General features: G+C 45.4%; 1 protein-coding gene across 1 annotated transcript in view; it reads right to left on the reverse strand.

Moving 5' to 3' along the window:
- LOC129837273 (inhibitor of Bruton tyrosine kinase-like) overlaps positions 1-23,554 on the reverse strand; it is a 49,220-nt gene that overhangs the window by 12,853 nt on the left and 12,813 nt on the right. Inside the window, exons 5-24 of the mRNA XM_055903298.1 lie at positions 22,760-22,870; positions 22,160-22,330; positions 21,758-21,875; positions 21,442-21,622; positions 17,137-17,260; positions 16,650-16,827; positions 16,169-16,322; positions 15,329-15,970; positions 13,324-13,410; positions 13,042-13,124; positions 12,701-12,738; positions 12,368-12,464; positions 11,969-12,070; positions 11,678-11,795; positions 6,793-6,853; positions 6,396-6,517; positions 6,081-6,193; positions 5,706-5,979; positions 5,370-5,624; positions 4,918-5,112 (exon numbers count right to left, since the gene is read on the reverse strand). Coding sequence (XP_055759273.1) covers positions 4,918-5,112; positions 5,370-5,624; positions 5,706-5,979; positions 6,081-6,193; positions 6,396-6,517; positions 6,793-6,853; positions 11,678-11,795; positions 11,969-12,070; positions 12,368-12,464; positions 12,701-12,738; positions 13,042-13,124; positions 13,324-13,410; positions 15,329-15,970; positions 16,169-16,322; positions 16,650-16,827; positions 17,137-17,260; positions 21,442-21,622; positions 21,758-21,875; positions 22,160-22,330; positions 22,760-22,870 — 3,224 coding nt within the window. The remainder of the gene's footprint in view (positions 1-4,917; positions 5,113-5,369; positions 5,625-5,705; positions 5,980-6,080; positions 6,194-6,395; positions 6,518-6,792; positions 6,854-11,677; positions 11,796-11,968; positions 12,071-12,367; positions 12,465-12,700; positions 12,739-13,041; positions 13,125-13,323; positions 13,411-15,328; positions 15,971-16,168; positions 16,323-16,649; positions 16,828-17,136; positions 17,261-21,441; positions 21,623-21,757; positions 21,876-22,159; positions 22,331-22,759; positions 22,871-23,554) is intronic.

A 23,554-nucleotide genomic window follows, 5' to 3' on the forward strand; every position in this document is an offset into this window, starting at 1 on the left:
TGACTATTGGCTTACGTCGACCCCGGAGCAAACTCAAATCATGCTGGAGCTAGCCAGCTGAGGAGTTCCATCACCATCCGGACCCGTTTCTTTTGTTGCTACTGCAGATACGGAACCCCACCGGGCCTTCACGACTGACTGCCGACGTTATCTGCCCGAGGGATTTATCCAACCGGCAAATCCGTCCCGACGTTACCTGAACGCTCACCTGAGGCCCGCTAATCGTTAGCTGTCCTATCGGCTGCTATCTGAACAAAACCCCACTACACGGAACCTACCGACGGAAACGCACGAGGTATCTACAAACAGACCTCCATCCTATGCTGCTACCGATAGCCATATACCCGGCCAGCTGTCTGGATCGCCACGACCCCAACCAACCTCTACTCACTGGACCCTTACTGATCACTCGATTAAGCATGCCTCTCCTTAATGTAAATATGCCTTGTCCATTGCTGTTCTGGTTAGTGTTTATTGGCTTATTTCACTGTAGAGATTCTAGCCCTGCTCTCTATACCATATCCAACCTCTCAGTTCCACCACCCACATATGCGATGACATCACCTGGTTTCAATGATGTTTCTAGAGACAAGATCTCTCTCATCATCATCACTCAATACCTAGGTTTACCTCCACTGTATTCACATCCTACCATACCTTTGTCTGTACATTATTCCTTTAAACTATTTTATCGCCCCCAGAAACTTCCTTTTACTCTCTGCTCTAGTAGCTCTAGGCGACCAATTCTCATAGCTTTTAGCCGTACCATTATCCTACTTCTCCTCTGTTCCTCTGGTGATGTAGAGGTGAATCCAGGCCCTGCAGTACCTGGCTCCACTCCTATTCCCCAGGCGCTCTCTTTTGATGACTTCTGTAACCGTAATAGCCTTGGCTTCATGCATGTTAACATTAGAAGCCTCCTCCCTAAGTTTGTTTTGTTCACTGCTTTAGCACACTCTACCAACCCGGATGTTTTAGCCGTGTCTGAATCCTGGCTTAGAAAGACCACCAAAAATTCAGACATTTTTATCCCCAATTACAATATTTTCAGACAAGATAGAACGGCCAAAGGGGGCGGTGTTGCAATCTACTGCAAAGACTGCCTGCAGAGTTCTGTTATACTATCCAGGTCTGTTCCCAAACAATTTGAACTTCTACTTTTAAAAATCCACCTCTCTAAAAACAAGTCTCTCACCGTTGCCGCCTGCTATAGACCACCCTCTGCCCCCAGCTGTGCTCTGGACACTATATGTGAACTGATTGCCCCCCATCTATCTTCAGAGCTCGTGCTGCTAGGCGACCTAAATTTGAACATGCTCAACACCCCAGCCACCCTACAATCTAAGCTTGATGCCCTCAATCTCACACAAATTATCAATGAACCTACCAGGTACCACCCCAATTCCGTAAACACGGGTACCCTCATAGATATCATCCTAACAAACTTGCCCTCCAAATACACCTCTGCTGTTTTCAACCAAGATCTCAGCGATCACTGCCTCATTGCCTGCATCCGTAATGGGTCAGCGGTCAAACGACCTCCACTCATCACTGTCAAACGCTCCCTGAAACACTTCAGCGAGCAGGCCTTCCTAATCGACCTGGCCGGGATATCCTGGAAGGATATTGATCTCATCCCGTCAGTAGAGGATGCCTGGTCATTTTTTAAAAATGCCTTCCTCACCATCTTGAATAAGCATGCCCCATTCAAGAAATTTAGAACCAGGAACAGATATAGCCCTTGGTTCTCTCCTGACCTGACTGCCCTTAACCAACAGAAAAACATCCTATGGCGTTCTGCATTAGCATCGAACAGCCCCCGTGATATGCAACTTTTCAGGGAAGCCAGAAACCAATATACACAGGCAGTTAGAACAGCCAAGGCTAGCTTTTTCAAGCAGAAATTTGCTTCCTGCAACACAAATTCAAAAAAGTTCTGGGACACCGTAAAGTCCATGGAGAATAAGAACACCTCCTCCCAGCTTCCAACCGCTCTGAAGATAGGAAACACTGTCACCACCGACAAATCCACTATAATTGAGAATTTCAATAAGCATTTTTCTACGGCTGGCCATGCTTTCCACGTGGCTACCCCTACCCCGGACAACAGCACTGCCCTCCCCTCTGCTACTCGCCCAAGCCTTCCCCATTTCTCTTTCTCCCAAATACAGTCAGCTGATGTTCTTAATGAGCTGCAAAATCTGGACCCTTACAAATCAGCCGGGCTAGATAATCTGGACCCTTTCTTTCTAAAACTATCTGCTGAAATTGTTGCCACCCCTATTACTAGCCTCTTCAACCTCTCTTTCGTGTCGTCTGAGATCCCCAAAGATTGGAAAGCAGCTGCGGTTATCCCCCTCTTCAAAGGGGGGGACACCCTTGACCCTAACTGCTACAGACCTATATCTATCCTACCCTGCCTTTCTAAGGTCTTCGAAAGCCAAGTCAACAAACAGATTACCGACCATTTCGAATCACACCACACCTTCTCCGCTATGCAATCTGGTTTCAGAGCTGGTCATGGGTGCACCTCAGCCACGCTCAAGGTCATAAACGATATCGTAACCGCCATCGATAGGAAACAATACTGTGCAGCCGTATTCATTGACCTGGCCAAGGCTTTTGACTCTGTCAATCACCACATCCTCATTGGCAGACTCGACAGCCTTGGTTTCTCTAATGATTGCCTCGCCTGGTTCACCAACTACTTCTCTGATAGAGTTCAGTGTGTCAAATCGGAGGGTCTGTTGTCCGGGCCTCTGGCAGTCTCTATGGGGGTGCCACAGGGTTCAATTCTTGGACCGACTCTCTTCTCTGTTTACATCAATGATGTCGCTCTTGCTGCTGGTGATTCTCTGATCCACCTCTACGCAGACGACACTATTCTGTATACTTCTGGCCCTTCTTTTGACACTGTGTTAACAACCCTCCAGGCGAGCTTCAATGCCATACAACTCTCCTTCCGTGGCCTCCAACTGCTCTTAAATACAAGTAAAACCAAATGCATGCTCTTCAACCGATCGCTGCCTGCTCCTGCCCGCCTGTCCAACATCACTACTTTGGACGGCTCTGACTTAGAATATGTGGACAACTACAAATACCTAGGTGTCTGGTTAGACTGTAAACTCTCCTTCCAGACCCACATCAAACATCTCCAATCCAAAGTCAAATCTAGAATTGGCTTCCTATTCCGCAACAAAGCATCCTTTACTCATGCTGCCAAACATACCCTTGTAAAACTGACCATCCTACCAATCCTCGACTTCGGTGATGTCATTTACAAAATAGCCTCCAAAACCCTACTCAATAAATTGGATGCAGTCTATCACAGTGCCATCCGTTTTGTCACCAAAGCCCCATATACTACCCACCACTGCGACCTGTACACTCTCGTTGGCTGGCCCTCGCTTCATACTCGTCGCCAAACCCACTGGTTCCAGGTCATCTACAAGACCCTGCTAGGTAAAGTCCCCCCTTATCTCAGCTCGCTGGTCACCATAGCAGCACCTACCTGTAGCACGCGCTCCAGCAGGTATATCTCTCTAGTCACCCCCAAAACCAATTCTTCCTTTGGACGCCTCTCCTTCCAGTTCTCTGCTGCCAATGACTGGAACGAACTACAAAAATCTCTGAAACTGGAAACACCTATCTCCCTCACTAGCTTTAAGCACCAGCTGTCAGAGCAGCTCATAGATTACTGCACCTGTACATAACCCATCTACAATTTAGCCCAAACAACTACCTCTTTACCTACTGTATTTATTTATTTATTTATTTTGCTCCTTTGCACCCCATTATTTCTGTCTCTACTTTGCACTTTCTTCCAATGCAAACCAACCATTCCAGTGTTTTTTAGTTTTTATTTTACTTGCTGTGTTGTACTCACTTCGCCTCCATGGCCTTTTTATATTTTATTTATTTATACATATATCTGTTTGCCTTCACCTCCCTTATCTCACCTCACTTGCTCACATTGTATATAGACTTATTTTTTTTCACTGTATTATTGACTATATGTTTGTTTTTACTCCATGTGTAACTATGTGTTGTTGTATGTGTCGAACTGCTTTGCTTTATCTTGGCCAGGTCGCAATTGTAAATGAGAACGTGTTCTCAATTTGCCTACCTGGTTAAATAAAGGTTAAATAAAATAAAAAAATAAAAAATTCCGAAGCACCTGCTCAAGCAAACCACAGACTCTCGGGGCTGGTTTCCTGGACTAGCCTAGTCCTGGACTAAAAATCAAGGTCAATAGAGAACCTCCACTGAAATACATTTTTTAAACCAGGACCTGGCTTAATCTGTGTCTGGGAAATCACCGTAAAGCTTAGCATAATCAACTTAATTCTCTGTATAAAAACGGTCCTCCAAATCATTATTCTTTCTTTCGTTCTGCTTCCCTTTGGAATAACTGGGACTCACCATAGAGAAACTCTCTGCCAGTCACTTGCCACTTTCTTAGTGACTATGTTTATTCTAAAGAGATACCTCACACACAGATTGAACAAATTCCTGTATGGTTAACCGTCAGCTATAACATAGGCCTAATTATGGAACAATAAACATAGATAAAAGCTTTACTATCTTCTTACTACAACGGATGTGTGCGTCACCAGGGTAACCAAATGACATTGATGCTAGTAGAGCTGTTAGTGTGTGTCAGATTCCTGTCTTTGATAGAAACAGGAATCTGCGTGAGCATGGCGACACACTAGAGACATCTAGTGGACAACACTGGTACTTTAGGGTAGAGTGATAGTTAATTGATTCATCGGCCATAAGGGCATTTATCCTTTGGCCATACATGCTACTGTACTCCTCTAAATAAATGTACACCTCTGTATGTGTGTTGGTGACAAGTAACATTAAATATGACCAACTGTGTGTGTGTGTGTCTTTGTGTGCACATAGTCTTACCCGGCGGGTCTCACTGACTCACTGGGGGGCTTAGCAGTACATTTGAAGCTGACACTCCTGACAGCCGAGATCAGAGGCCCCTGAGCAACTGGCCTTCCCAGGGACCCTGGCCTCCCGTTCCTGACACAGCTCTCCTCCTCCACCAGGAGGTCCCGGAATGCTCGAGTCGAAGGGGGTGTCTGGACCGGAGTGGCCCTGAGGAGAGGAGGGAGGTGGAACCACATTCAACAACATTTGATGAATCAAAAGTGCTACTTCAGAGCATTAAAAAGTACTACTTTCACTAACAGCTGACGGAATAGGCAGATTCTGTATTTGTACATGAAACAACATTCAACACAAATGAGAGACCGGGAGAGGACCTATTCTATGACATAGGGATCGTCTCACCAACCCACCACCTTCTGTGCTGGCCCTGATATCAGGAGCATCCCTTATGGAGGGGGGCTTACCATGCTTTCGCATTCTTTGAGGGAGTAATGACTGGTGGCGATTTGGATAGGGCACACTCAGCACTGCCCTCCTTGGTTGCCATGGCGATCATCTTCCTCTGCTTCTGGGAGAGCTTGGCTGGGAGAGGGGACTGCTTGCTACTGCTGCCAACACTGACAGGACTTTTGGGAGAGGCTCGGAGACTCTGTGTCTTTGAGCTGGCTTCCATATCCATGATGGCCCTGAGGTCCAAGACAGGAAGTGACAGAGCAGGACTGGAGAGAGAGAGAAACGACACAAGGTCACATACAGTTCCACCCCTGAACCCTGACCTGGTCCACAGTGACCTGGCTCACCTGGCTGTGACCTTGGGGATGTACTCTGGAACAGAACTCTCTGGGGGTTCGGCGGGGAGGCCGTTCCGCACGGTGGTAGGGGTGCTGGGGGAAGTCTTCAACCTGGGACCTCCTTCAGCCCTCCCCTCCTCGGGCCTGTCGTGGAACACGGGACTCTGGAGATTTCGGGGGCTGCCCACACCCTTGTAGCTGCCCTCAGAGTCAGATGTCATCAGCTCCTGCAGAGACTCCATGGAGTTGGTCTTTCCTGACTTGACCAGGCTGGGAGAGAGGACTGAGAAGAGACATAGTGTATCATTATCCATATCAGCCCAACTCCAACTAAAGGAAATCATTATTGCGTGCCGTGATAAAGAGTGTGTGTGTGTGTTCTACCTGCAGCAGGTGGGCTCTGGATGATGTCAGAAAGGGTGTAACCCCCTGAGCTGTCAGAGAGTCGCCTAGGTTTTCTCTTGGCCTTCAACTTAGCCTTCTTCAATAGAGTCTCCCTGAGAGGAGGATGAGGAAGAGAAACAAATTCGGCCACGGTTCAAATGTTAGGGAGGTTACTGGTTGGATGCATTTCAATGCAAAACATTGGAACCTACTTTCAGTCCCATCTCATTCATGACAGGGAGTGAACGACGGAGCAACTTCTGGAATGAGATGCAGCCACAGTGTTGTACAGTAGTTTGATAGATGGTATAGTACCTGCAGGAGTAGTCTAGTTCAGCGTCAGCTTTAGAGCTGAATGAAGAGTCCATGTCCTCGTACACAGTGAGGTCCGGGGCGTCTGGGTAAGGCGTGATCAGTCGCTTCTGCATGGCCGGAATCTGACAGGAACAGGATGGTAAAAACAAATAATAAAGGATGGTAACAGGTAAGCTAGTCTAAACCAACAGTTGTTTTCAGTTCAGGAAACCACAGTAAATTTGAGTAGGAATCGAATGGAAGAAAACGAGTGAAACAGGGAGGGACTATCTGAGAAACCGTCCAATAACAAACCCTATTTCCGTTTTCTGTTGAGTTCCCCTAATGAACATATGCCAGGTATCTCACTATACAGTTGATGCAGGTACGGTCACGGCACAAAGGGGAAATGACTCACCATCCTCCTGTAGGAGGCAGAGAGCTCCACCAGCACGTCATCACTCAGGATATCCAGCGCCCTGAAGAGATACAGAGAGAGATACGGATATATAAAACAGAGAGGGAGACTCTCTCTCGAAGAAGAAGAAGAAGAATCCATAGTATAGCCTCATCTGGGAAAATGATGTATGGGTAAACCACTTCTCCAATCTTTTTGGCCTTATAACAAAGAACCAGCAAAAACATATACATGATCAAATACAAATCTTAGAATCAACTATTAAAAGTACCAGAACCCACTGGATTCTCCAATTACATTGAATGAACTACAGGACAAAATAAACCCTCCACCCCAAAAAAGCCCTGTGGTGTTGATGGTATCCTCAATGAAATGATAAAACATAAAGACCACAAATTCCAATTGGGTATACTTGAACTCTAACATCCTTAGCTCTGGCATCTTCCCTAATATTTGGAAGCAAGAACTGATCCCCCCCAATCCACAAAAGTGGAGACAAATTTGACCCCAGTAACTACCATGGGATATGCGTCAACAGCAACCTTAGGAAAATCCTCTGCATTATCATTAACAGCAGACTTTTACATTTCCTCAGTGAAAACAATGTGCTGAGCAAATGTCAAATTGGCATTTTAACAAATTACCATAGGACAGACCAAGGATTCATCCAGCACACCCTAATTGACAAACCAAAACAAAAGCAAAGTGTTCTCACGCTTTGTTAAAATAAAAAAACAACTTTTGACTCAATTTGACATAATTGACAAATTGATGGAAAGTGGTATTGGGGGGGGAATACATTATGAAATCCATGTACACAAACAACAAGCGTGGATTAAAATTGGCAAAAAAACACATTTCTATCCACAGAGCCATGGGGTGAGACAGGGATGCAGCTTAAGCCCCACCCTCTTCAACACACACACAGTTGAAATCGGAAGTTTACATACACTTAGGTTGGAGTCAATAAAAATCGTTTTTCAACCACTCCACACATTTCTTGTTAACAAACTATAGTTTTGGCAAGTCGGTTAGAACATCTACTTTGTGCATGACACAAGTCATTTTTCCAACATCACAATTCCAGTGGGTCAAAAGTTCACATATAAGTTGACTGTGCCTTTAAACAGCTTGGAAAATTCCGGAAAATTATGTCATGGCTTTAGAAGCTTCTGATAGGCTAATTGACATCATTTGAGTCAATTGGAGATGTACCTGAAGAGATTAACCTGAAGAAGAGTTCCCTAAGCAAGCTGGTCCTCTGTTCACAAACACAAACAGACCCCACAGAGCCCCAGGACAGCAACAATTAGACCCAAACAATTGAGAAAACAAAAAAAAGATACTTGACACAGAGCAAACAAGAATGCTATTTAGCCCTAAACAGAGAGAGTACACAGTGGTAGAATACCTGACCACTGTGACTGACCCAAACTTAAGGAACACTGACTATTTACATACTCAGTGAGCATAGTTATTGACAAAGGCCACCGTAGGCAGACCTGGCTCTCAAGAGAAGACAGGCTATGTGCACACTGCCCACAAAACGACGTGGAAACTGAGCTGCACTTCTTAACCTCCTGCCAAATGTATGACCATATTAGAGACATATTTCCCTCTTATTACACAGATCCACAAAGAATGAGAAAAAAACACCACATTTTAATAAACTAAATTCAATTGATTAGACATGATCTAGAAAGGCACACAACTGTCTATTTAAGGTCCCACAGTTGATAGTGCATGTCAGAGCAAAAACAAAGCCATGAGGTCGAAGGAATTGTCAGTAGAGCTCAAGACAAGATTGTATTGAGGCACAGACCTGGGGAAGGATACAAAAACATTCCTGCAGCATTGAAGGTCCCTAAGAAAACAGTGGCCTCCATCATTCTTAAATGGAAGAAGTTTGGAACCACCAAGACTCTTCCTAGAGTGGGTTCAACCTCAGGAGGCTGAAGATATTTGGCTAGGCACCTAAAACCCTGACAAACTTTTACAGATGCGCAATTGAGAGCATCCTGTTGGGCTGTATCACCGCCTGGTACGGCAACTGGACCGCCCACAACAGCAGGGCTCCCCAGAGGGTGGTGCGGTCTGCACAACACATCACCGGGGGCAAACTACCTGCCCTCCGGGACACCTACAGCACCCGATGTCACAGGAAGGTCAAAAAGACAATCAAGAACAGGCACCGGAGCCATTGCCTGTTCACCCCGCTACCATCCAGAAGGTGAGGTCAGTACAGGTGCATCAAAGCTGGGACCGAGAGACTGAAAATAGCTTCTTTCTCAAGGCCATCAGACTGTTAAACAGCCATCACTAAACACAGAGAGGCTGCTGCCTACATGGTCTTGAAATCATTGGCCACTAACAAATGGATCACTAGTCACTTTATTAATGCCACTTTAATAATGATGTTTACATATCTTACATTACACTCATCTCATATGTACAGTATTTTATACCATCTATTGGATCTTGCCTATGCCGCTCTGTCATTGCTCATCCATATATTCTTAATCCATCCCTTTACTTAGACGTGTGTATTAGGTAGTTGTGGAATTGTTAAGATTACTTGTTAGATATGGCTGCACTGTCGGAACTAGAAGCACAAGCATTGCTACACTCGCAACATCTACTAACCATATGTATGTGACCAATAAAATTATTTGATTTGAAAATAGCTGTGCAGCGACACTCCCCATCCAACCTGACAGAGCTTGAGAGGATCTGCAGAGAAAGATGGAAGAAACTCCCCAAATACAGATGTGCCAAGCTTGCAGCGTCAAACCCAAGACGACTCTAGGCTATAATCACTGCCAACGGTGCTTCAACAAAGTACTGAGTAAAGGGTCTGAATAATTATGTAAATGTGATCAGTTATTTTATTTGTAATAAATTTGCATTAAAAATCAAATCAAACTATTTGCCACATGCGCCGAATACAAGTGTAGATTTTACCGTGAAATGCTTACTTACAAGCCCTTAACCAACAGTGCAGTTCAAGAAAATATTTACCAAGTAGGCTAAGATAAAAAGTAATAATAAAACACAATAAGAATAACACGGCTATATACAGGGGGCACCGGTACCGAGTCAGTTTGCAGGGGTCCAGGCTAGCTGAGGTAATCTGTACATGTAGGTACATGTAGGTGGGGGCGAAGTGACTATACATAGGTAACAAACAAACAGCGAGTAGCAGCAGTGTACAAGGGCGGTGTCAATGTAAATTGTCCGGTGGCCATTTTTATGAATTGTTCAGCAGCCTAATGGCTTGGGGTTAGAAGCTGTTGAGGAGCCTTTTGGTGCTCCAGGACCACTTGCTGTGCAGTAGCAGAAAAGTCTATAACTTGGGTGACTGGAGTCTCGGACTAGTTTATGGGCTTTCCTCTGACACCGCCTATTATATAGGTCCTGGATGGCAGGAAGCTTGGCCCCAGTGATGTACTGAGACGTTCGCACTACCCTCTGTAGCACCTTACAGTCAGATGTCGAGCAGTTGCCATACTAGGCAGTGATGCAACCGGTCAGTATGCTCTCAATGGTGCAGCTGTAGAACCCTTTGAGGATCTGGGGGCCCATGCCAAATCTTTTCAGTCTCCTGAGAGGAAATAGGCTTTGTTGTGCCCTCTTCACGACTGTCTTGGTATGTTTGGACCATGATAGTTCGTTGGTGATGTGGACACCAAGGAACTTGAAACTCTCGACCCGCTCCACTACAGCCCCGTTGATGTTAAATGGGGGCCTGTTCGGCCCGCCTTTTCCTGTAATCCATGATCAGCTCCTTTGTCTTGCTCACATTGAGGGAGAGGTTGTTGCCCCGGCACTATACTGCCAGTTCTCTGACCTCCTCCCTATAGGCAGTCTTGTCGGTGATCAGGCCTACCATTGTTATGTCGTCAGCAAACTTAATGATGGTGTTGGAGTCGTGTTTGGCCATGCAGTCATGGGTGAACAGGGAATACAGGAGGGTACTAAGTACACACCCCTGAGGGGCCCCAGTGTTAAGGATCAGCGTGGCAGACGTGTTGTTGCCTACTCTTACCACCTGGGGGGCCCCATCAGGAAGTCCAGGATCCAGTTGCAGAGGGAGTTGTTTAGTCCCAGCATCCTTAGCTTAGTGATGAGCTTTGTGGGCACTATGGTGTTGAATGCTTAGCTGTAGTCAATGAACAGCATTCCCACATAGGTGTTCCTTTTGTCCTGGTGAGAAAAGGCGGTGTGGAGTGCGATTGAGATTGCGCCATCTGTGGATCTGTTGGGGCGGTATGCGAATTGGAGTGGGTCTAGGGTCGATGTTGTTGATGTGAGCCATGACCAGCCTTTCAAAGCACTTCATGGCTACCGACGTGAGTGCCACGGGGCGGTAATCATTTAGGCAGGTTACCTTCGCTTCCTTGGGCACAGGGACTATGGTGGTCTGCTTGAAACATTTAGGTATTACAGAATCGGTCAGGGAGAGGTTGAAAATGTCAGTGAAGACACTTGCCAGTTGGTCCACGCATTCTTTCAGTACAAGTCCTGATAATCCGCCTGGCCCTGCGGCTGTGTGAATGTTGACCTGTTTAAAGGTTTTGTTTGCGTCAGCTACTGAGAGTGTTATCACAGTCATCCAGAACAGCTGGTGCTCTCGCGCATGCTTCAGTGTTGCTTACCTCGAAGCGAACAGAAAAGGCATTTAGCTCGTCTGGTAGGCTCGTATCACTGGGTAGTTCACGTCTGGGTTTCCCTTTGTAGTCCGTAATAGTGTTGGGTATTGTGAGAAGATAAAAAAATCTAAGTGCCCTTCATCATATTTAAAATAATGCTGTAACATAATAAAATGTGGAAAAAGTAAAGTGGTCTGAATACTTTGCGAATGTACTTTATACACACACACACTCACTTGGACTCGAGCAAGGCAGCCATGTTGTGCACGATGAACTGGATGCAGGATAGTTTGAGCTGCTCAGCGTTGTACATGGCAGAAAACTGCAGCAGCTCTGCAGCATTCTTCAGTGTCACTGAGGAGACAGACGAGGAAGGCATTTTTTTAAACAAAGAGGACAGTGCTCTCACGAGTGATTTTCAAGACAAAGCTGTTTGACATCATGTTGACAGGCATGAGAGAAAGAGAGGAGGGCAGAGGCATGGGAGGAGAGCAGAGAGAGCTAAGAGGACAGATGAGAGGACATACGGTTCTCAGTAATGGCCACTTCACACATCTCCTTCAGTCGGGTGATGAGAAGCTGATCGGCCACCACCAACACGTTGCAGACAAACTCCACATTTAGAGACTCTGGAAGAGGATAGAGACAGTCTTTTAGCTTCCAGCTACCTTGTACATCAAGATCAAAGTCAACATGATGAGGTTCATAAATATTAATATGGGTAGCCACATGTGATACTTACTTTGAACTATTTCATGTACTTATTTGACAGGGACAGTGCACATTTAGCAACATTTCAGAGTCAATGTATATGTACCCAAGTTGGCAAAAGAGCTAATTTCCATCCATAGTTCCAAAGCATTTTTCACTGAGTATGTGTGTGTGTGTGTACAGGTTGTATATGCATGATCTGGTGTGTCCTGTACCTTTGATAGTGGGAGACTCGTCAGTGTAGACATATTCTAGGATGACCTGCAGTATCTCTGAGCTGGTGGGCATCTCTAGGGCACTACAAGAAGTGGCCTGTGGGGGGCACACAACAACTACATTACCATCACAAGTAGCAGCACACTTACTCAAGCACAATGTGAGAATGTTTCCAGAGCCAACGGTTACTTCTGGCAATATTAAAATTACGCTTTAAGTGTACAATGAGCAAGACCTCCAATTGCCAGCAACTAAAACAGACATTTTATCAAATGTAAAACTAATACAGATTGATAAACATGAAATAACATCAAAGACAAAACATAACACACCTCTATCCAGGGGTTCCCCAGCATACTGTGGAAGTACTCTGAAACACATACATGACATGTTTACAATAGAACCGCCACCAAGACATTTCCAAAAATCATCCCCCAGACACAGATTCATCTTAGTCCTTAATTAAAAATCAGTTTTCAATTGAGATTCTCCATTGAGCATGCTTTTAGTCCAGGGCAAGGCTTAATCTGTGTACCGAAAAATGGCCCCACGGCTTTAACAAATGACAGGCCAATCTAGTGTCAGATGTCTCCGACCTTGAATAACCCAAACCCACAGTTCACCCCTCACACTCCAAGTAAACGCAACAATACGTTGGCACGTAGTAGCTCACCAAGTCTGGCACACAGCACACACTTGTGACAGGGAAACTCCTTGCCATCCTCAGACCTCAGAGTGACGTCACAGAGGTAGGAGCTTGGGGGAGACACAGATACAGCTTAGACGGAACAATATCTCCTCTGATATTTTACTACCCTGGTTTTCTGACAAGGACACACACAACAATTGAATAGAATCACAGAACATTGACTTGAATAGGAATGTCCATTCTAGTAATTATCTTTCTATGCACACAACGTCGTCTCAGTTAATCTGCCAAACGGCAATTACTCACCACTTTTTCTGGTTATATCGTGGCTTGTTGGACGTCATCTTATGCACTACATTGATCTTCCCATTTTCATACTTCACTCCATCCAAACTGTAATAAATGTATTTAACAAAATACACTACGGGTTATAACATGTTAATAACCCCCCCTAAGGTCAATGCCAGTGCGGAAATCAATTAACATAATACAACATTTCCATCAAAATTCAACAGTTACTTTTTTTTTTGCATGCGCTGTGTCTCAAATCCAACACATCCGGCGAAGTCAGCCTTCGGCATGTGCGACGGAAGGTGGCAGAGCTACAGCGGTGTTCGTCAGACCAGGAGACATCCCGAAAATCGGTTCTCTCGCGAAACGTCTGCAGTGTCCAAACGGTTGTGGCTAGAAACTATTTGAACACAAAATGTGTTCGCGGCTTTGCTCTACAACACCCACAAGCTTCACAGGGCTAGTCTCACGTCTCAAATCCAAACACTTCTGTCAAGTCCAAACTGTTTGAGCTACAAACTAATATAACCCCACCATCAAAATTCTGAGACTCTCACAAACGTGTTCTCCGTTTCACTCTGATCGCCCACAAGCTCCTCAAGACTCGTCTCAAGGTTACCCGGTAAAAAAACTTTTTTTTTTTTTTATTAATAGGATTTTATGGGACAAGAGTTACACATGAAACCATACCTCATTTTGATACATTGTTGGACATTCTGTTTTGCCATGTATGAACATGTTATTCAATGCGTTTAAGGCTAATAATAGAAACCATAATTCAATGTTTCATCAAATATTTGTAAAAAGTTATACCTACAGGGGTCCTAAAATTCCAAATCAGATAGCTAAATGACCCATGGTACGACCATCTTAAAAACGATTCTATATGTTAACCACCCAAAGGATTAGGGGTTAAAAGCAAGACAAAAAACAGGAAACATGTCATCCTCCACAAATGTCAAAATCAGGCAAAGGGTGTCTGAGATATCGCATGTGACTTACATACGTACAGTTGATTAATAATGTGTAATTTTGTAAGTGCCGGATCTCTATGGCAAGGCGCCTCATTCACCCAAATTTCGTCAAAATCGGCCAGTGTTGACCGAGATATCACATGGGTTAGCTAGACTCATTACCCTGAGCATATGTGCCAAATTTCATCACCCCGGGTCAAACAGATCAAGATATTTAACATGTTCCTGTAATGGCGCCACCGTGTGGTCGATATGAATGTTCTCGCACATGATGAGTCTTGACAGTGTTTGCAAAATGTGTACAATATTTTATTTGTATTTTAACATCCTTGACTGATTTATATGCATTTATGTGCCAAACCACACCCCCGTGAATGTTTATTGGTCATGTTGTTTCAGGTACTAGTTTAAAAATATTGCATCGAGACCTTTTTCTATAGATGCCACATATCACATTGTCAGATCAGTCATTCGGAACCTGAAGAGCAGCGTTTTAAGTGTTTTTCCACAAAATTATGTCTCCCTGAAGCAAATGTGTTCCTTGTTGGGAGAGGGACCCATGTACCAAATTTCATGACTCAAGGTCAAACGGGGTGAGTGGTGCATGACCAAACGGGTGCATTACATTACATTACATTACATTTAAGTCATTTAGCAGACGCTCTTATCCAGAGCGACTTACAAATTGGAAAGTTCATACATATTCATCCTGGTCCCCCCGTGGGAATTGAACCCTGGTCCCCCCGTGGGAAATGAACCCACAACCCTGGCGTTGCAAGCGCCATGCTCTACCAACTGAGCCACACGGGACCTGCATGACCTTTCAAAGTTAGCACATGTTATAGCGCCACCATCTGGCCAATCAGTATAATTTTGCAAATGCCAGATCTCTTTGGCAAGACACATCATTCACCCAACTTCTCAAAAAAACGGGCCACTGCGTTCTGAGATATATCGCGTGTGACGAACGTACTAACGGACAGACCCACAGTCCACTACCTGATTTCATCGTGGGGGACAACAATCATAACCAACTCAGTACTCACCGTGCCGACAGACTGCCCATGCCGAGCTTCTTGGCCACGCCCTGTAAGGTCTTGACCGGGTTGACTCTTCCTCCCTCTCCAGCTCCAGCCTTGCCTCCCTTGCTTTTTTTCCCAGGCTTGGTGCCCTTGCTTTTGGGCTTGTCTCCGTCCCCTCGGGCCGATGGGGTCAGCGAGCGGTACACTTCCAGGGCCAAGCGGTCCCCCAGGTTGCCCTCATGGAAGCCCAGGTCCTGCAGGCTGCTGATCAGCTGCTCCTGCTCCGGGTCTGGGCCCTGTTGATTCTGGTTCTGGTCGAAGACTCGGGGCCGGTGGCCCTGCACGAGCAGATCACAGGAATCCGTATAGATGAACTTCAGGACATGCTCCAGCATCTCAGGGCTCACCGTCTCCACCACCAGCAGGTCACAGCCCACCGCATCCTCGCTCCTTCTCACCTCCCCGTCTCCCTCCTCCCCGTCCGGCACCAGCTGCTTCCTGAAGAACTCGGACCTCATGGACAGGAGGTACTTGTGGGCGGGGAAGGTGCGGTCTCCAGCCTGCAGGGTCAAGTCGTGGATGCTATCCGTCTCATCCGCTTCCTCCAGCAGGCTCCGGAAGTGTTGGGAGAAGGAGGAGGGAGATACGCTGGGAATCTCAAACAGGCTGGGCGGGGGAAGGACAGAGATCAGACATTTTGTTCACTAGGCACGAAATGCTCCAAAATGTAGTTAAACAGGGATGTACTATCTGAACTTCCCAACACACACTTATTATCCATTTCAAAGCGTTTTGTTACGGTGTGGCCTAATAAAGACAGTTCAAATGTTTTAAAAGGTGCGACGACACACAGAGGAACAGTACCTGGTTTTAGGGTCAGACTGCAGCACTCCAAAGTTGCGTCCCTTGGAGTCCATGGTGATGCTGACCGCACGGTGGACGTAGGGGAGCTTCTCCAAGCGGATTCGCTCGTACACAGCTCCACCCTCTGGGTAACCACACACCTCCACACTCCCATCTAAAAGCACACAAGGGAGAAATGCTTTAGTCAAATGACAACGCAGGGATTCTAACTTACTTCCCAATGATTCAAATACAAACAACAACTTCTGATTTATGTTGGACGATACACATCATGAAGAACAGAGAAATAGTAAACATTACTTACATTCAAGGGTGCAAGAGTACTTTTGAATCTAAGTCTTGTTTACTATTTTTTCCATACTTCCTGAAGTTTATCATCCACCATACATGTAAAAGAGAAAAGTGAAAGAATACTGGTTGTACTCGGAAGTATCATTGTGTCGTCGCTGAGCTACGCGATTAAACCATTTTCTCAACTCACCTTTCTTCTCCACGCTCTTCCTGTGCTCTCCGTGCCACTGTCCGCTGAAGCCCTCCCCTTCCTGTGTGACAAACATCATGTTGTTCCTGCTCAGGGCGATGTCTGACATGAACACCTGGCGCCCGTACGCCCACCGGCATGGTCTCACCGAACCGCCCACTGAACGCCAGCAGAATACCTGATGAAGAGAGAGAGAAATCAACTCAAAACAACTTGAATAATCCAGAGGGACAACTAGAAAGGCACTGTCAATGTGTGGTGACAACAAATACATAGAATAAACATTACAGATCAACGCACATCATCCAAAGAGAAAAAACAAAGTGATAATGGGATGAGATAACCAATGACTCAAATACATCAGCTTGAGGGGTGATCATATGCGGTGAATCGTTTGAACATGAAAAATCCTCCAACAAAATGACTGTAGCTCGCCACCACTAAGTATTTGGTATTTTTCAACGTATTGGACCCAGCTGGTCCTTACCCTCCCAGCTTCATCCAGGGCCAGGATGGCCACCTTCTCTCCCCCTCCCTCATTCAGGACCTGGGGGTCCACGCGATGGTCCAGGCTGCCTCCGCTCACAAGGACCTTCCGGATGTTCAGTTGTCTGAAAGAGAGACGTCGGCATGGGAAGAAAAAAAATAAAGAGAGTGACTGAGTAGGATAATCATCACATATCTCTCGCTCTCTCTTGTTAACCCATTATTGTCTAAGCCCTGTTTAAGCCAGGAGGGAGGTAACTACTAAGCTATATTGCATTGTTTTAATAAGGTCATACCAAGGATCATTTTAATGACCCCTTGAAGTATAAAAAAATATATATATATAAAATTAATTTGATAAATTATTTTTGGCCTTACTGCCATTAGCCCATTCAAAACACATTGAATAACAGATTCAGTACATAAAACAGATAGTCCCCTCCCACCAAAAATCTAAAAGGAACTTTCTTCTGAAATGCCTATGAGAGCTTAAAGAATGTTTCCTGATCTTTAAAAAAAAAAAAGAATTCTTTGTCACTCAGTCTCCATATACTGTGCATTCGGAAAGTATTCAGACCCTTTTACTTTTTCCACCTTTTGTTACGTTACAGCCTTATTCTAAAATTTATTAAATTGTTTTTTCCCTCAATAATGACAAAGCAAAGACGGGTTTAGACATATTTGCAAATGTATTATAATTATTATTATTTTTAAATAAACTATTCAGACTCTTTACTCAGTACTTTGTTGACGCACCTTTGGCAGCGATTACAGCCGAGTCTGGCACATCTGTATTTGGTGAGTTTCTCCCATTCCTCTCAAGCTCTATCAGGTTGAATGGGGAGCGTTGCTGCACAGCTATTTTCAAGTCCCTCCAGAGATGTTCGATCGGGATCAAATCCGGGCAACTCAAGGACTTTCAGACACTTGTCCCGAAGCCACTCCTGCGTTGTCTTAGCTGTGAGCTTAGGGTTGTTGTCCTGTTGAAAGGTGAACCTTTGCCCCAGTCTGAGGTCCTGAGCGCTCTGGAGCAGGTTTTCATCAAGGATCTCTGTACTTTGCTCTGTTCATCTTTGCCTCGATCCTGACTAGTCTCCCAGTCCCTGCCATTGAAAAACATCCCCACAGCACGATGCTGCCATCCCCCTTCACCGTACGGATGGTACCAGGTTTCCTCCAGACGTGAAGCTTGGCATTCAGGCCAAAGAGCTCAATCTTGGTTTCATCAGACCCGAGAATCTTTTTTCTCATGGTCTGAGAGTCCTTGAAGTGCCTTCTGGCAAACTCCAAGCGGGCTGTCATCGGTCTTTCACTGAGGAGTGGCTTCCATCTGGCCACTCTACCATAAAGGCCCGGTTGGTGGAGTGCTGCAGAGATGGTTGTCCATCTGGAAGGTTCTCCCATCTCCACAGAGCAGAGGAACTCCATAGCTCTGTCAGAGTGATCATCAGGTTCTTGGTCACCTCCCTGACCAAGGCCCAGCTTCCCGATTGCTCAGTTTGGCCGGGCAGCCAGCTCTAGGAAGAGTCTTGCTGGTTCCAAACTTCTTCCATTTGAGAATGATGGAGGCCACTGCGATCTTGGGGACCTTCAATGCTGCAGACATTTTGAAGTACCCTTCCCCAGATCTGTTCCTCAACACAATCCTCTCTCTCTGAGCTCTACGGACAATTCCTTCAAACCTCATGGCTTGGTTTTTGCACTGTCAACTGTGGGACCTTATATAGACAGGTGTGTGCCTTTCAAAATCATGTCCAATAAATTTTATTTGCCACAAGTGGACTCCAATCAAGTTGTAGAAACATCTCAAGGATGATTAATGGAAACAGGATGCACCTGAGCTCAATTTCGAGTCTCATAGCAAAGGGTCTGAATACTTACTTTATTTACATATGTTTTTCATAAATTTGCTAAAATTTCTAAAAACTTGTTTTCACATGTGGTAGTCTGTAGATTGCAGAGATAAAAAAAAAAGTTAAATCCATTTTAGAATAAGGCTGTAACGTAACAAAAAGTGGAAAAAGTCAAGGGGTTCGAATACTTCCGATGGCACTATACATACACACACAAAAGTATGTGGACATACATTCAAATTAGTGGACTCCGCCATTTCAGACCCACCCGTTGCTGACAGGTGTACAAAATGTAGCACACAGATATGCAATCTTCATTGACAAATATTGTCAGTAGAATGGCCTTACTGAAATGCTCAGTGACTTTCAACGTGCCACCGTCATAGGATGCCAACAAAACTCTGCACTGCTAGCCCTACCCAGGTCAACTGTAAGTCCTGTTATTGTGAAGTGGAAACGTCTAGGAGCAACAATGGTTCAGCCGCAAAGCGGTAGGACGCACAAGCTCACAGAACGGGACCGCCGAGTGCTGAAGCGCGTAAAAATAGTCAGCCCTCGGTTGCAACACTCACTACCGAGTTCCAAACTGCCTCTGGAAGCAATGTCAGCACAAGTTCATTGGGAGCTTCATGAAACGGGTTTCCATGTCCGAGCATCCGCACACAAGCCTAAGATCACCATGCCAATGCCAAGCGTAGGCTGGAGTGGTGTAAAGCTCACCGCCATTGGACTCTGGAGCAGAGGAAACGCGTTCTCTGGAGTGATGAATCACACTTCGCTATCTGGCAGACCGACGGACACCAGGAGAACGCTACCTGCCCCAATGCATAATGCCAACTGTAAAGTTTAGTGTAAGAGGAATAATGGTCTGGGGCTGTTTTTCACGGTTCGGTCTAGGCCCCTTAGTTCCAGTGAAGTGAACTCTTAACTCTACAACATTCAAGAAGATTCTGTGCTTCCATCTGTGGCAAAAGTTTGCGAAAGGCCCATTCCTGCTTCAGCATGACAATGACTTCGTGCACAAAATGAGATCCATACAGTAATGGTTTGTCGAGATCAGTGTGGAAGAACTTGACTTGCCTGCAGAGAGCCCTGACCTCAACCCCATTGGACATCTTTGGGATGAATTGGAACGCTAAATGCGAGCCAGGCCTAATCGCCCAACATCAGTGCCCGACCACACTAATGCTCTTGTGGCTGAATGGAAGCAAGTCCCCGCAGCAATGTTCCAACATCTAGTGGAAAGCCTTCCAAAGATCGGACCAACTCCATATTAATACCAATGATTTTGGAATGAGATGTTCAACGAACATGTGTCCAGGTACTTTTGGTCATGTAGTGTACTTCCATAAATGAGAGCAAAATAACCAACATGTACGTGTTCATGAGAGTCTCACCTTTACACAGAGGGGTCATATTAGTATGTAGCCCAAACTGTTCTGCCGCTACAGAGACAAATTGGGAGTTAGGCTGTACCGACTTCAGACAACGCTTGTGTGGGTCGCAGAGTAAACACCATCGTGTTCGTGAGAGTCATCTTTCCATAGTGTCACGCCCTGGCCTTAGTATTCTTTGTTTTCTTTATTATTTTAGTTAGGTCAGGGTGTGACATGGGGAATGTTTGTGTTTTATCGGTTTTGGGTGGTTATATGGTAAAGGGGGGTGTTGGTTGTAGTGTATGGGTTTGTGTTGAGTGTATGTGTCTAGCTGTGTCTATGTTGGTATAGTTGTCTAGGAGAGTCTATGGTTGCCTGAATGGGTTCCCAATTAGAGACAGCTGATTTCTGTTGTCTCTGATTGGGAGCCATATTTAGGGTAGCCATAGGCTTTCGTTTGATGTGGGTAATTGTCTATGTTATACGTTTGTAGCCTGTATGTGCACTACGTTCATAGCTTCACGGTCATTTGTTTGTTTTGTTAGTTTTGTAATAGTGTTTTGTTTTCGGTTCTCCTTCTTCATAATAAAAAGGAAGATGGCTTATTTTCCTAATGCTGCGTTTTGATCCGTCAATCCTCCACACGATCGTGACACATAGAGTGGTCATAATAGTTTGTAGGCCAAACCGGTCGGATGCTCCAGACGGATTTTCGGGATGTCTCATGGTCTGACAAACATCTCTCTAGCTCTGTCACCTTTCACCGCAAACGCGGAAGTGTTAAATAGGCGGATGCGGTGGATTGAGACACATCCAACGCAAAACAGATATCTCTTGCTTAAACGGAATTATTTTTATTGGGGATTTTTGTATTATGCTAATTCGATCAACCTTAGGTTAATGTCATCTCTCTCTCATAAAGAACATTTTATTTGGAATTCGTTCAATTCAGGAAGTAAACTGAAATGTATATTACAATTGTCTTCAATGAGAAATTGGAATTGCAGTTGACTTCCTGAGATGAAATGGAATTGACCCTGACCCTGGTAGTCACTTCTCCACTATCGGTATAGTCACCTCGATGCCAACTTCTTGCACTGATAGTCAGCCAGCAGGTAGACATCTCCCTTATCTGTCACCACCAACGTTGCCCCATTACTGGCCACTGCCATGGCGATGGTGACGTCCTTGTGGTAGAGGGCAGACACCTGGCGAGGCGCGGTCACACACCTCTCCCCGTTGGGGTCCAACAGGTAGCCTAGAGGTCAAAAGTCAACCATCACCACGTATACAGTCATGGTAGGGGAATGATAGAGCATATCATCAGTTGCCTTGGCTTAACTTCAAAGTCATTGGAAACCAATGTTGTTGTGTGCCAGTCATTATGACTTACCCAGCTGCCCTCCGTTCAGTCCCACTGTGTAGACAGCCTCCCTGGTCCACAGAACTGTGTGGAATCTCCCCGCTGCTACACCAATAACAGTCCTGCCTTTAAGGGTCTTGGAGAAAACCTGCATCCCATTGGACAAGACCAACATCAGTCAACAACCAATCCACACTAATTCAGCTTCCCTCAGATTCAAGTGTCTGCTGTGTACATGTTTGTCTTATGATGCACTGGATTTGTTCATGCAATTGTCATAACAAACACACACATATATTGATAAATGAGGCCCAGGGAGTTTTTCCTTAGCTTGTCCTACTCCGGTCACGTGGTTAGGGACAACGCCCCATCTAGCTGCCTAGCTATGTCGTCTCTATGTGGGCACCTTGCCTGGCCAGGTGTCTCTCTTACCTGTTTGGGCAGGTGGCTGGAGGCGGGCGGGGGAGCCAGTCCCAACTGGTGGAAGGTGTTGAGACCGAAGGTGTAGACATAGCCCTCCTCGGTCAGCACCACCGTGTGGTCCTTGGCTGCAGCCACCTGGGAGCAGTGATGGGACAGGAGCCCCTCCACCATCCGAGGAACCTGACAGATGATAAAAAAATCCACAGCCCTATTTCACTTTGAATAGTATTTTTTTTTTTTATATATATCAAATACTTTGAACGTTTGCTTGAGCCTGCCGTGGAGTGCCTTCAAAATGGGGCAATACTTAAGTTCACACTTTTGGGACGATTCCACTGGTTCCATTGTGCCAGACAAGCTCAAACACATTTCAAAAAATATTTCAACACAGGTTTAGCACAGGTGTGCAAATAAACCCCAAGTACACTCAGGGTGGAGCGGTTACAGCCAATCAAGCTAGAAGCACCAACCTAATTATTATAATACAGGCCACAAACAGACGGAGTAGGTCATTGGTCAAGCATTACGCTACACCCGCAATAACATCAGCTACACACGTGTATGTGACCAAAAAAATGTGATAGGTCAGATACAGTATAGTATTCTCACCAGATAGGTCTGTTCGTCCCCGTGTCCCAGCCGACCTCCCTGCCCGTGTCCACATGTATACACCTGCCCCTTCTGAGACAGGAACACTGAGTGGAACTTACACAGCACCACCTGAGAGGAAAGGAAACACATTTTTTTTGGTAAGCAATAACGTAGGTCAATCCAGTGAGACAATTTTGCTCCGTTGTCAAATTCTCTCCACAAGAACTCAAAGAGAAAGACGGCAGCATGTTTGATTGTCGATTGTGCGCGTCTTTCCATTTCCGTGGCCAAACTAAGCGCTCTCGTAGTAATAGTCAAATAGTGGCGGTACTATAGGCCGGGGCACAAGTGGAAAAGTAAACATCATTACTAATGCATTGCTCCCCTCCAGCGCTCAATAGGGCGAAAGGGATGTTTCCCCGATGTATCACATTGATAACGAGACAGCCCCACACACATACCCACAGCCGTGGCACATTTAATTAAAGCATGTCATACTGGGATAAATATTTAACCCCTAGCACCTGTTGGACTGTGGGCAGGTTGTACTGAGGACAAAGGCTTTGCCTCCACGTGGGGGGGGGTACCGGTAGGTCGCTGAGAGGTCTTGAAATGGGATCTGCTCCCCACTGAGCAAAGGTCATGAAAATGCACAGGTCATGAAAATGTGTATAGAATGTAGAAGCTAAACAGCAACCTGCCATAAGACAATAACGAAACTTGAAGAGAAACTCAAAAGTTGGGTCCTTACCTTTCAATATTACATCTGATATATCTAGAATGTATCTAACCCAAAGACTTTAGTCAAAATCT

This window comes from Salvelinus fontinalis, chromosome 38, assembly GCF_029448725.1.
Source record: "Salvelinus fontinalis isolate EN_2023a chromosome 38, ASM2944872v1, whole genome shotgun sequence".
Classification (NCBI taxonomy): Eukaryota; Metazoa; Chordata; class Actinopteri; order Salmoniformes; family Salmonidae; genus Salvelinus; species Salvelinus fontinalis.